At 31.2% G+C, this 15,696-nt stretch overlaps 1 protein-coding gene across 2 annotated transcripts in view; it reads right to left on the bottom strand.

Moving 5' to 3' along the window:
* Positions 1–15,696, bottom strand: part of PCDH17 (protocadherin 17) — a 105,240-nt gene that overhangs the window by 37,595 nt on the left and 51,949 nt on the right. Inside the window, exon 4 of one of the 2 annotated variants that reach the window (XM_082602288.1) lies at positions 1,464–1,780. The exons of the other annotated variant lie outside the window; for it this stretch is intronic. Coding sequence (XP_082458414.1) covers positions 1,668–1,780 — 113 coding nt within the window. The 3' untranslated portion in view covers positions 1,464–1,667. Of the gene's footprint in view, positions 1–1,463; positions 1,781–15,696 lie in introns of those variants that run through there. 2 annotated transcript variants of the gene reach the window in all.

The raw sequence follows: 15,696 nt of genomic DNA, 5'->3' as shown, positions 1-15,696 counted from the left end.
TGGCATAAAATGGTTAGCTGACATATTTCATTCTGATTTTCTACAAGGTGCCAAAGATCACTGTTTTTCCTCAGAAATATATGCTCTACAACAAGAAGGTGACCACTCATTTGAGTTCTTTAGATCTGAAAGCCGGCTTTGGCAGTATTCAAGGCATTTCTGCAAGACAACAACTCTGATAATTTTCTCTATGACCTAAAAGAATCAGCTTCAGAATGAAAGAGAATATGTAGTATTTTTCAAGAGGGTCACGTTATTCAATGATTTCTGTAAAGCAGATAAATTCAATTCACTACATAGTGATCAAAATTACTAATTGAAATTGTGGAGAACATAATATGCTGTTGGTATTTTCAATAACATGGGCAGGAATAATTACCAGAACCCTGTAATCAGCATCAATTTATCAGGAAGATTAAAGCAGTATGATATTTATAATCCACTAAAGACCAATATTTGAACCTTGATTTTACTTCAAAAATATGACTCTATACACCTATATGCTCTGTAGCCTCAATTTGCCTAACAGGTCAATAAGAAAAGTTTGTTCCCACAAGTATCTATCTCCCAGTAATGGTACTGAAAATAAGCATATGAGCAAAGGATCTTCTGTTATTTAAAAATAAATAAAATAACAAAAAAAACCCTCTCCTCTTTTTATATGTATCCCTCTATATAGTCTCTCCAATTTTTATATAAGAAATGCAATAACTCAATCAATTCAGAACATTTTATTGGTCTAAGATGTCACAAAATACATCAGGTCAGGGTAAAAATCCACTTGATGAAATCTTTGTGTACACTGTTACCCCAAAATATACATTTTACTGCTTTACCAAGATTACGTGTGTTTAGTGTCATTGAATTTAGATTCTCCATTGCTATGACTCATTTATCCATGGAAGAAACTGAAGAATATATGGAATACTAAACTATATTTTAATATATTTAAAAGAATGATGAAAATCCAAAGTAGAATTATTATCTATTTGATTTCATATAACAAAAGATATTTTAAATTCATTTAATCTGAAGTACCCCAGACAACTCTCCTTGTAGACTTAAAAAAAATCACTTTTCTTTTGAGCTATAGGATGAGGATGCTAAACATATAGACTCTGTGTTTCATTTCATTATTAGTATTATGTGACTTTAAAAAAAACATTCTAGAGTATTTGATTTTTGATACTATGTAAGAGAATATAAGGCAATCATTCTTATCACCTTGTAATTTGGTAACAACTTTTTCATAGTTCACTTTTGGTAGAAACATGTTATAATAAACCTAAATATATAGCATAGAAGATAACAGAGCTATTCATGTTAGATATATGAGACAACTAGCTTTTTAACATGATTTTCCCTATTTTGCTTGTTTGGCAAGATCTTTGCATTTTTTTCTAAATAAGTTGTATATATTAGATGTTAAACATGTTAACTAACATAAATCTAAAAATATAGGTTAAAAAACTAGCATCTCTTCAGGAAGAAAAAAGGTATCTTTGATTTCTAGCACAAAACACTCATGCAAAATTTTGCTAAATTGCAGTTTTGCAATATGGCTAATATGCATAAAAACCATTTCATTTCATGAATAAATAAGAACTACTCTGTATAGCCATTACATTCTAGAAAGAGTGGAAAACCAGCCTGTATTCATGGGGTTTTCACTTAATAAAAATAAGTACATGCAGCTCAATGGGGAGAGAACCATCTGAAAATGTAAGCAGGTGCCTAAAAAAATGGAAGACTGTCTCCTTAAGAGATGGATTCTCCCACCCTAAAAAAAAAAAAAAAGTCGAATTATTGCTCTAAAAAAGTAGAATTTTAATAATAAATAGATAAATAAATAAATGATAAAATATCACACACAAATGATTACACTTGATGCAAGTATTTCCTAATGATTTCTTCAAGTCTACTTTAAAATCCAAAAAAATTAAGAATTATTTAAACAAATAAAGTGGGCAATTATCAGTTTGTTGAGAGTGTCAATCAACTGTGAATGTGGGAGGAATTTAAGTAGGTAAAAGCCCTGCCAACCTTCATATCTGATTCCTCTCTCATACTAACAACATAGAAAAACCTTAGCAGTTTTACTGCCGTTTAGAAGGAAATATTTTTTTTCCTCATGAATTTCAATTTATAATTCCTATCTAATCTTCATTGTTAATACACAAAATGTGTAGCACCTTATACTTTGCTTGGAATAGAGAACTGCTAGCTTCCATTACCCAGTGTAAATGAGAAAAATAAATTTAAATGTCACTATTAATGTTTTGAAATATGTAGTGTATTTTGGTGGATACAGTTTAAGATAGAGTGCAAATAATTAATTCTAAGGCAATTAAAAACAGTCCAATTATTTTCGTGTTTTTGTTTACAAAAATTATATGTGTATTTTCCTTTGTTAAAATAATCTATTTATAGTAACATTGACATTTTCTATTGATATTCTATTTTCATATGTTTCTCTATTCAGTTTTTATAGTTTATTTATTAAAATTTTAGGACTAAATACAATTAGTTTATATAAAATTGCAAACTTACTGTTTTGAAGATGTATAAAGTAAGGAGAATCTGGCCCTCTAAAACTGAAGATTTAAATAATTTTATACAATCTGTGGTCTTCTTTTTGTATTCTAGAATCAAGATAGTATTTTCATAAAATGCTAACAGGTCTGGAAAACCAAAATAATAATTAAAAATAAAATATAAAGATCAACCATCTATTCCTATTTCTTGCTAAGAACAGTTGTTATAATAACATCATATATGTATAGAGTTTAAACTGTGTTTACATACATCAATACATTAAACTTCATCTTTAAAGAAGTTGAGGAATTTGTTATTAGTTCTAAATTTCAAAAGACAGTCCTGAAATCTAGAGTTAAAGGGACAAGTGGCAAAAATAAGCCAGAACCCAGGTTTTCTGCTTCATGTCTATTTCTTCATGAAACAAAACAGCTATCTTGAGCAGACTTAAGTACAAGAATAATTGCTGAGCCATAATCTCTTCTTTGGTAACCTGAGATTTACATTTAAATTACAGAGGTTTTTTTTTTTTTTTTTTTTTTTTTTTTATCTGTGAGGACAGTGTTGATATATGTAAAGGGTTGGATACAAAGTAGAGAAGGTGGTAAGTGGCAGATATGTATTCCAATGCACTGAGGTTAAATTTAACCTCATTTTTCTATCCAAAATTAACCATAATGCAGAGAAGATTACTTTGATGGACAAAATAATAATCAGCAGACTATAACTTAAAAATGAGTTATTTTCCTCAAAATAATTGTAGTAAATACAATTTCTCCTGAAGACATAATTTACTTTTAGAAACCAATATTTCCCCTTCCTTTCCCTCCCTCCCTCCTTTCTTTCTTTCTTTCTTTCTTTCTTCCTTCCTTTCTTTCTTTCTTTCTTTGTTACTTTTCTTCTATTTGTAATCTCAACCTTATCTTGTATGTTTTTACATAAAAGCCCTGCTTCTGGCAGCGTGTCAGATTCTAGGAATTAGGCTAGAATTGCTAAATAAGAGGCAATGATTTACAAACAAACTAAACCCCATCGTGTCCCTCTTTGTTATGAGTTAGTTAATTTTTTAAGATGTAAATTATCAACATACTTGGAGCCATTGTTTTATACCAGATATTCTATAATAGATAAAAGGGAACTCAACTTTCCCTTCCTTTCCATACACTTGATTTTAATGTATTTGGAAAGGAAAAACATAGTTTATTTCACTTTTTTGCAGCCAGTGGGAAACTTTTCTAAAAATTATATTCAACTGTACAATAAGACTTTCACTTACTGGAAAAAAAAAGTGTGTCCTACTTAGCAGGTACACTTAGCAGTAATCAAGCAGTTAATAAAATAGAAAACACTAAAATCTATATAGCACAAAAGGCCAATATCTTTCTATTCCACATCAGGGAATTACAGAAACATGCTGACCCAGCTCTTTCAACACACAGGAGTTGCCATCCTGATTCAGATCCTTGATTAATATACTTTAGAATGATACATCTGGCAATGGCCTACATAGGAGCTCTCTGAGGACTGGGGAAAAAAATAGACTCTATTAAAATGGAGCAATTATACTACTATATATTGTTACTGTTTTTCAGTTTGACGCAATTTTTTTTTAAAAAGGTTAAATTTTTTTAAATAATCAAATGCTGATCTCAAGAGGAGAGATTTCGTTTCAGGACATGTAAAAATATAAATTTACCATTTTAGATTTTATTTTAGGGACAGAAATTAGTATTGTGTGTTTATTCAACAATAAATGAATTTGCACAGATTTCATTTTGGAAGGTTAAAAATTTGCTTCTAAATTCTGAGTTAGCTAATGCTTCATAACACTTTTTCTAATACTGGACATACACTTTTCATAGGATAAATCCCAGCATGTAAGAGCAAGATTGAACAGGAAGAAAGTTCTTCATTCTCACTGAAACATTTTCATATTCATTATTTATTGGATTCTAACAATTGCTCTCTATGGTAAGGATGCAAGGTATTGCTGACATAATTCTACAGATAAGAAGGTAGCTATTATAATGTAGCAATTAGATTGTGCCCTAAAATCTATTGCAGAGATAAACGTTCTCCCTTAGGCATTTTTAACAAGAAACATCTTTTGCTGAGAAAACCTAGCATATGACTTATATACTTGAACTTGTTTACCTATTTCTAGCATTCCCATCTTAATAATTGAGTCAACTTTTGCCACATCAAGGTAGGATTGATTTCATTTTGCATCTACCTTGATCTGGAAAAAAAAAACCTTAAAACTTGGCTATGAAATATCCAGGGCTTCCCTGGTGGCGCAGTGGTTGAGAATCTGCCGCCTAATGCAGGGGACACGGGTTCGAGCCCAGGTCTGGGAGGATCCCACATGCCGCGGAGCAACTAGGCCTGTGAGCCACAACTACTGAGCCTGCACGTCTGGAGCCTGTGCTCCGCAACAAGAGAGGCCGCGATAGTGAGAGGCTCGTGCACCGTGGTGAAGAGTGTCTCCCGCTTGCCGCAACTAGAAAAAGCCCTCGCACAGAAACGAAGACCCAACACAGCAAAAATAAATAAATTAATTAATAAACTCCTAAAAAATGAAAAAAAAAAGAAAAAAGAAATGTCCAAGACCTGTTGCCATCAATTATCTGGACCTCCCTGATATGCCATTCTTTATGTAGATTGCCTAAAAAAAAAAAAAAAAAAAAAAAAACAAAACACTGAATGTTGCAATATGATCTCTAAAATTTATGTATCTACAGTTTATAAATTGGAAGTATTCTTACAGACTATTTTGGCTTTAATTGGTCTCTGAAGACATGGCTTGAATTGTTATAAAAGAATATTGGATATAAAACTGCAAAAACAATAGTTTTTTAAGGTTTTCTTCTTAAATCAGGGATATATAAAACTGCGTTAGTTTTTCTCTGACATGTACACTTTCCAAAGACAATAAGAGATCACAAAATGTGAGAAAAGCAGCATAAAATACCTTATATAATTAAGAAAAGTACTATTTGACTGGAATAAAGTGCCATATAATAGTTTAACTCTTCTTAAAATATTTTTCTGTGTAGCTGCAAATTTTAAAATAAAGCAATTACCAATGTTGAATTATTGTGTTCCTCACTGTAATATTTAAAGTAATAAATCCAAGTGCTTTTGAGCAATTTGATTTCATTCACTATTGCTGAATATAATACACAGAATCCACTCTGATCTATCTGCAATTCCTCTAGTAATGTGCTGAAACTTTAGAAAATAAAATATGAAAAAGCAATGCAAAATTTTTAGTAGGTCTGAATCTTGAAATTTGAATATTATTTGAGAAAATATGAAAGTGAATGTGTTTCCTTTTTTAAAAAAATACTTTAAATATTATTTCAGTTAGCAACGAGTTATATTGAAATAGAAAAAAATGTCGATCTGTATTCCAGTGTTCACCTTTACTACTTTAAGAGCACTAGCTTTCTTGGTACCTGAAAATTGTGGAAATATCTTAAAGTGGAAGTACTGACAACAGGCACATCCCTTGAGATGAAGAGTCAGGAACTGTAACCTCAATCCAAACTGCATCATGGATTTCTTTTTGGCTATGGGAAAGCTAATAAATTTGAATGACAGCATTATTTCTTCAACTGAAGAAATCCTTAAAGTTCTTAAAAGTATATCTGTTTATTTATGAGAGAAATGAACATAAAATAATTTGACTGTAAAATAAGTTCATATAAATTCAGACTGCATCATATAGATCACCTTACTGCCAAATATATGTTTATATATATACATATATATGTATATATATATTTTAATTTGAAATAGTCATTTTGAAAGTGAGATTTAATTTTATAATCTGAGTTGGAAAAATTAAAGGTTATTTTTTTCTCCTCTTTAAAAAGGGGTCTAAAAAGAAAACAAAATAGAAAAGTAATAATCTAGAATAAGTGAATGTTAAAATAAAATTTAACCTGTGTTCTTCCCCTCCATTCTAGATTATTTCATCTAATACTGCTATTTTTAGAGATGTTCCAAACAGATATGAAATACATACATCATTTTAGAATTCCCAGTAATTCTTTTATATTACATAAAATATTATATTTAAGTTACTCTAGAAGTAGCTGAACCAGTTCATGGTTTATTTTAACTCATTTTAATAAAAGGCTTTGAACGTCTTCTTTCAATGTAAATAAGATTACCAAATATCAATCTAGTTAACCTCAAATGATATTACAATACTAAAATAGTAAAAGTAAACTAATACAAAAAAATTTAATTGCTGATAAACCAAGAGAGCAGCTAGTTAAAGAAACATTCAATTGATGTATGGAAATGAAAACTGCCAGCATGCTTCCTGGTCATGGCAGAGAAAGGGAGGATCTATCATTTATTTATCCATAAAATTGCAGACAATTTAGCAATAAGCATAAAACTGTTATTCAAAACATAAAAATGCTAAATATCAATGTCTGGATACAATAAAATAGAGGATGAAGCAAAATGATAAGATAAAATTTTATCAGTCTTCATCATGAAATATTATCAAGTTGAAATTATCTTCCTGAATTTTATAAGCCTTTTAACTTCCTGTTCTCACTGGTATTTATTAAACCATAAGTCACCTTAAATTGGTTTATTTATATTAAAATTTAATAAGCTCTAGTATATATTCAAAGAAAGTCTCATGCATTCAAATAAAGGTTTGCCTTTAATTCAAAAATAAATTACCCTTATTAGTTGGCATAATATTAATATGTGTATTGATTTAGGCAAAGGCAAAATATGTAAGGACAATATACTTTCACTTTGATAGCAGCTAAAATTATTCTAGACACGCCAGTTTATCTATGAATTAAATTCTAAATATTTTTTTCTCACAGATTCCCTTTTAAACCACCCATTTTCACTTCTAAATACATAGGGAATGTGTAAAGCTTTTTGTAAAGCTATTAAACTTTTAATTGATGTGTACACATTCTACATCTATGAGTAACGAAAAAGCTAGTATTCTTATTAAAAATTAAAATGCAAATGTTGAAAACATCAACATTTGAAAAATAATCATAGAGGAGCCAAATACAACAATTTTTACTTCTCAATTTTTTATCTCTGTATTCTTCTTATATTTTGATTTTTCCTACACAATCACTTTTTATCCCATTATTTTAAAAAATCCCTGTATATTAGGCTGACCATAAATTCGTATTTGTCCTGAAAAATCTTGTCAGTAAAGTAATAAAAGTGTCCCTTTCATCCTAAAAATTATGAGCCATATTGGATAGTAAATAGTATGGTCATGCTATTAAATTCTGTCACTATGCTCTATTAAAATGGTTATGAATCAATGAGTGAATGAAGTTCATTTCAAATGAAGAAAATATATTTTTCATTTTCTATTTTATTCACTTAACAGAATTTTGCTGTAACATTTAAATATTTGCCCATAATTTCTCAGTATTCAATTTGAGAAACATTTTTGATTAATGATTTGGCAAATGTCACCAAAGAATAATTAATTTATTATAACTCCAATAAGAAAGAGAAGATGAAAATTAAAAGTGTATTGAAGACATTTTTTCAGAAGATGTAATTTTTAACTCAAATGCATTGAAGTTAGCTGACTACAAAATGATTCTCCCAAAATACTGATACTGAATTTAAAAATCACAAGGAACACCATTTTCAAAGATTATATAGTTATACTATACGTGTAATGAAGGACATACAATATAGCTAGTTAGAGTAATGAAATTAGTGAACATGCTCTGGTTAAATTATTTTGAAGACTGTATCTGGTAAGAGGTAAATACTTCACAATTTACACATCACACATCATCACGCATAAATCATGCTATTTAGATATGTATTATAAGGATTTGTATTATGGCTCATGCATTGAATCACTTTTTAGTCTACCAATGAGTATTTTCAGTTTTACTCGGAAGTCAAATTCTCTGATCATAGATACATCATACTAAATATATTTCTCACCTACTAAAAATCAATGATTTTAGTCATCTTCACTTTTTTCATTCAGTTTCAGTTGCATAATTTGATAAAACAAGGTATATTCCTTCATGAACATTACAGTAACAATTTTACGTTTCCTAAACTGCCGTATCTAAAAACTAAAGTCTCTTTTTTCATTCAATGATCTCTTTACATTCTATTTGGATAAAGAACCTTTGAACACAATCCCCTAAACTCTATTACACTAAGCTGATATTATAATAATTCTTAAAACTAATTTGTGAAAACATTTTTGCCCAAATAATACAAACAATATAATAAAAACCCAGCAGAAATATGGTTAAGATGCTGGTCTAAAAATTTAAATAATTATTTTTTCATACATGATTCCTAAAACCTAGTTAAACATGAAATATGAAAAACTAGTTATATCTCCTTCAGAATATTTCCTTCATGAATATCATAGAAAATGGGCAGGTTTTGCACATGAAAAATTTGAGAAATCTATAGCTTATTAATTTTATTTTAAATCCTATAAAGTTTTTTTTTTTTATCAAGAACTTTAAGAAACATTTATATTCTCTGAAACAATAATTTGCTCCTAGGATCACTTCTTAGGAAAATAATAAATGATATTATTGTAAAAGATATCTCCAACAGTATGTTGCCCGTGAGATCACTGGAATAGCCCATTATTTATCAAAATATTTATAAAATATGTGTGTATGTGTATTACATACAATTTTCCCAAAATAGAATTATGCTTCAATAAAGAATTGTTCAACCAGAGTTTTGAATTTTGAGTTTAAATGCTGAGATGAATCAGACTACTTCTTTTGAAGAAATTAAGTGATCAGGGATTTGTTCAATCTATATTGCTAGGTGTTAAGGGATATAGGTATAGATACAGATATAGACAGAAATAGAGATAGACAGATACATTCAAATACACCTAATGAGAAACTATGCAAATATGTTTACAAAGTTTATCTCCAAGCAAGTTTGATTATAATCTATAATTCCCACAAAAGTTTTGTATTTTACTATAAGAGAACTCTATTTCGATGATTCTTTTAATAAACAGATCATAAGCATCATCAGTAAGATAAATAAGAAGGAATTGTGTCCTCTCCATTATGGTCCTAATATTGCCCATCTACCACGTTCTTTCCTCCTTATCCGACACCTCCTTTGCCTCAAACTCACCTCCTCTGCCCCAGCTGTGTTGGAATTTGTGCTTTTTATTCAATATGCCAGACTAGCAGGAACTGCACTGGTCATTCTCTCTGCTTGGAACTCTTCTCCAGAGAGCTACCTGGCTGTACATCCTCATTTCCTTCATGGCTATACTGCCCCATTTTTTTCGTATGGTGGCTAGAAAGCCATATTCTTCATGAGGACTCCTGTCTACTCTTTCTACAACGTATCTGGCTTATTATAGATACTCAGTAAAAACGTGTTACGTAAGTGAACCTTATTGCTCAGAAATAATTATTAATATGTCATCATCCTTATCATTTAGCAACAACAGGGTTGCTGAGAATTTGGGATGGTACAAATAAATTATCTCTCTAATGAATCCTTATTGCTATTACCTATGTAAAATTAATCATATTTCTATACTGAGAAAATAATCATCAGAATTCAAGTAGAGGCTGCAAAATCAGTCTTACAGTGGCAAAACTTTTCAGTTTCCTTATGTCTGTGTATAACAGAATATTATAGGGTGGTAAGGTATATTAGAGATAATCTGGTTTGGTCCTTCCATTTATAGATAAGGCATTTAAGAACCAGCAAGTTAAGGTCAGAGTCAAAGACACAGATATGCAACTGGTATTACTACTGAACCAAGACTAGAAGTGAGTATACTGATTCCTGACCTAACATCCATTATGAAGTTGTAGAAAGTTTCAAGTCTTCTGTGTGTTTGATGATATATTAAGGCAACTTTATATAATATACAGCATTTCTACAAATATTTAAGCAACTGTAACTGATAATTAAATGTCAGTAGTAGTTACAAAAAACAAAAACAAATTTTGAATTAAAGAGAAAGATCAGCCTCAGATATAATAGTCACTAACCTTGCTTTTTCCCTGACCAAAAAAATAGATTGGTTGTGTTATTATGAGTTGATTAGTACAGAAATGGAAAATTTTATTATACTTGCTGTATAAAAACACTTTTCCCAAAGAACTTTTAAATGCATTAATTACTTAACATATATAAAATAGATAACAAATAAGAACCTGCTGTATAAAAAAATAAAATTAAATTAAAAAAAGCATAGTTAACTAATATAAAATTCTGAACTGGGTAAGTGAAAAAGCAGTATCAGCCATATTCAATATGAACCATATTGAAGCCTGACGCAAAAGGAAAGGAAAACTTGTGCACCCCAATATACACGATTTTATGTATTTTTAAATGGTGAATTTTCCCAGAACATTTAAAGTAGTTGAAAAAATAATGAAAAATTGAAAAGTTGGTATGTTAAAATTCACAGTATTATTTTTAATTTAAATGTTTTATTTAAACCCAAACCTAATTTATTATAATTTTATATCAGCTTAAGCTAATTCAAAATTATTCAAAATTAACCCTTGGACAGGAGAAATGGTCAAATATGGTAATTCTCTCAATAAAAATTGAAATAAGCAAAAAGGTATATTTTGAATATACTAGTGATGAGTTTGTGTCTATTAAAAGGAGCACATGTTTTTCCTTTAGCCTCAGGCTCTAAGATGCCTCAGCATGACATTGACCTCTAAAATTTTGATATTTTGTTCATCATGGTTTGTGCATTGAATTTTGATTTTTGAAAAGTATTCCATTCGAATATAGTTTACCTGGATTCCTGAGAATTTTGATGCCCCCTTGAATTCTATGCCTCAGGCAACTGACTCACTGACCTCACCCTGGGCCCTGTCCTATGAAAATGTAGAAGAGAACTCTAATTCCCATATGATACTGCAATCCCACTCCTGGGCATATATCCAGACAAAACTATAATTCAAAAAGATACATGCACCCCTATGTTCATAGCAGTACTATTTACAATAGCCAAGACATGGAAGCAACCTTAATGTCCACTGACAGATAAATGGATAAAGATGATGTGGTACATATATACAATGGAATACTACTCAGCCATAAAAAAGAATGAAATAATGCCATTTGCAGCAACATGGATGGAACTAGAGATTATCATACTAAGTGAAATAAGTCAGACAAAGGCAAACACCATATGATATTACTTATATGTGGAATCTAAAATATGACACAAATGAACTTATTTATGAAAGAGAAACAGACTCACAGACATAGAGCAAAGACTTGGTTGTCAAGAAGGAGGGGGAGTTGGGGAGGGATGGATTGGAAGTTTGGGAATAGCAGATTCAAACTAATATATATAGAATGGATAAACAACAGGTCCTACTGTATAACACAGGGAACTATCCTATAATAAACCATAATGGAAAAGAATATGAAATACATATATATGTATAACTGAATCACTTTGCTGTACAGCAGAAATTAAACACAACATTGTAAATCAACTATACTTCAATAAAAAGTAAATTTTAAAAAATGAGAAAAAAAATAAATAAATGCACTAATTACCTAATTGTGCAAAAAGAGAAGCCCATGACCTCTAAAGATTTCAGAGAAAATGGAAAGTGGGTCGGGGAGTGAATGGACTAAGCTTTTTCAGCAGAGGAAGAATTTCCAAAGCTGTCTGTACCCCACTGCACTTTAAGTGAACTAAATGAACAATCTCTCCCTACACAGCTTATCCTGACCAAATACTCTCATGGGATTCTAAACATCCTGATTATATTTAACTTGATTAGGGAAAATAATTCCCTAACCTCCCCTGAGGGAGTTCCCTCCACAGATTCAGCCTTAGACATACTAATGGTGGTGTATAAGGGAAAAGTGCACCACAAGAGAGTCTGTAACCCATCCTTTTGTGTGGACAAAAATCCCATTATTCTTTTCAGGTATTCATGGTCAAATTAGCATTCAAATGTATACATCTTTTATCCATTTTAATCATAAAATTTTGTCACACTTTACTGAATCCAAATGAAAAGCACAATACACGTCAACAATGAATGTGAGCCCCCTCCCCCACCCAGAGAACTACTGCATAGCTATTCTTTCGATGAAACAATTTTAGAATTTTTGTTAATTAAGAGTTGGTTTCTTTCAATAAGAATGACCCGAAAGAGTCAGTCAAGTCTGTAAAATGTAAATTTAAATCCAATTGAGATTGTGTTTAATCAAACAGTTATTTATAATTTGAAGACTTCAAAAGGCCTACAGAAACGTTCTAGGAACCTTCGTGGACATCAAGGGGACCGTTCCACACAATGGGAATATGTTTCAGTGCTCTCTCTCAAGTCATTACTGGTGTTTTGTGGATCACTTTCAAATTTGATAATTCCAACCATTTACCCTTCTTTAAAAGTTTCAGAAGTAATTTATTTTCCACTTATGAAATACAGAACATAAAATTACCTTTAATATTCAAGGGTAGAAATGTAAATGAGAATAAAATAAAAGTTAACCAGCGAAAATTTCATTCTGTCAAATGAATTCGGAATTGGAGCAATGTGCCATGCATAGACTTCTATTATAACCATTAATTAATATTCTGAATACCTTTTAGAGATTACTGATTAAGAGATATCTGGCAGCTGGAAATTTTCCTATTTTACTCTTAATTCTTAGTTTATCCATTAAAAGGTTACTGTTCACAATGTGCTTCTGAGAAAATGTTAACATTTCAAATAAAAGCACAGTCATTATCATGACAAAAAGAGGTTGTGAGGGCTTCCCTGTGGTGCAGTGGTTGAGAGTCCGCCTGCCGATGCAGGGGACACGGGTTCGTGCCCCAGTACAGGAAGATCCCACATGCCGTGGAGCAGCTAGGCCCGTGAGCGATGGCCACTGAGCCTGCGCATCCAGAGCCTGTGCTCCGCAACAGGAGAGGCCACAACAGTGAGAGGCCCATGTACTGCAAAAAAACAAAAAAAAAAACAAAACCAAAAAAACAAACAAAAAAAAGAGGTTGTGAAACAGACCACAGTGACATTCTGGGCTCAAAAACTCCAGACATTCCTTGTTCATTGCTCAAAAGATTTCAGATTATTTAAACATAAGACATTCCCGAAGGAAATGATTAAACTTTCTTTTAACCTTGGGAACTCAAACATATCTTCTTTTACCCTATCTAATACAACACCAGCAACTGTAGTTTCTAAGTCTAAACTACATATTACTTTCTTATTCTATATTCAGTTTATTATGTTATACATCTCTCCTCTAAATCACCCAGACTTTGTTTCTCTGATAGGTTTCATATCCAATAAACTGCCAAATACTGTTAATTACTTATTTGTACTGTGTCAAGTCTTTATCTTTCCATTCACACTGACCACCACATGAATTCTGCCTTTATCACTTTATAGGGAAATTACTGAATCAGATTGGTCTCCTGGAAGCCACCGCTCCCTTCCTACAATTTGTGCAGTCCTAGAAAAAGGTGTCCCTAAATGGCTACATTAATTACGTTAGGCTCCTGCCCACATACATGGCTTCCTACTGATCATTAAAAATGCTCAAATACTTGAATTAACATCTAAAGTTCTGCACAATTTGGTATCCTCAATTTTTTTCTTCCAAAGTTATTAATTTTTAAAATAAACTTCAAAATTTTAGATGTTTTAGGTTTACAGAAAAATTGAGAAGATACTACAGAGAATTCCCTATATCTCATACCCAGCTGGCCTATTTTTAACATCTTACATTCATATAGTACATTTGTCACAATTAATGAACCAATATTGATACAATAAAGCCCATACTTTATTCGCATTTCCTTAGCTTTTAGCTCATGTCGTTTTTCTGTTCAAGGATTCCATGCATGATATCATTCCTCAATATTTTTATCTGTATGAAGGGAATAAAAAATCCACCTTACAACTTCCACAGCTGTAGATAAGGTACATTTTTATCTCACCTTATTTTTAAAGTTTACTTTCACATATTCATTGATTTTCATATGGTATATCTAAGGTGTGTTTTCAGACTAACAAAACACTTTTATTTGTATGCTTCATTAACAAAAGGTCAAATTAGATGTTCCAAGAGCTTTGAATGACACAAACATATACTGAGGTAAACAACAAAAGATCAGGACTAGGGTTTCCCTGGTGGCGCAGTGGTTGAGAGTCCACCTGCTGATGCAGGGAACACGGGTTCCTTCCCTGGTCCGGGAAGATCCCACATGCCGCGGAGTGGCTGGGCCCGTGAGCCATGGCCGCTGGGCCTGTGTGTCCAGAGCCTGTGCTCCGCAATGGGAGAGGCCACAGCAGTGAGAGGCCCGCGTAACGCAAAAAAAAAAAAAAAAAAAAAAAAAAAGAGATCAGGACTTAGGTCTCTTTCGTGAATAATTTCTTTCCCGAGTGACATGTAGAATGTCTGGCACAAATAAATATTGAATCCTTTCATGTAAACTATATTTAAGAGGATAGAAAACATATACACCACTTTGAATCATCAGTAATGTTTTATATATCAGTATAATTATTACTAGGTAGATTTTTCTACCTTGTCAAATATTTTTTTAATAGATATTGCACATTAAGAGCATAAACACAATTATAAAGGGGTACTTAACAGTTCTAAGGGAACAAACTACTTTTCCTCTCCCTTAAATAAATTAGAAGCAAATTATAGATAACATACTAATTACTATCTATCATATCTATTTATCCTTGAAGATGTTAATAAGGATTTATATGGCAACATACTATTGACTCATTTGCATTTCAGTATGTCTTTGAATCAAATAGAAATCTGAATTCTTTGTAAAGTAATTTGTGAGGCACATAGGTTCTCCCCCAGACAGAGTTAATGACTGTGCTATATTATTAAAGAAAAATTGAGTAGTTTAACATTATTGAATTGATATTGGAGAAAAATTGGTTACATCTGAAGAAAATGATAGCAAATCACTCAAACATAGATGGTATTAACAAACGTATCAAGTGTTCAAATGAATTGATGATATGTAAGTAATAAATATACTGAAATGAATGTACATATTTATATTCATAACACAATTCCAAAAACAAATTAGGCAAAATAGGTAACCTCTATTCATAAAAACATATTACCCATAACCTAAAAACAAATAACTTG

Source organism: Mesoplodon mirus (assembly GCF_964341445.2).
Source record: "Mesoplodon mirus genome assembly, chromosome: 17".
Taxonomy (NCBI): Eukaryota; Metazoa; Chordata; class Mammalia; order Artiodactyla; family Ziphiidae; genus Mesoplodon; species Mesoplodon mirus.
The sequence above is the reverse complement of the archived record's forward strand: the minus strand, read 5'-3'. Positions and strand labels throughout refer to the sequence as shown.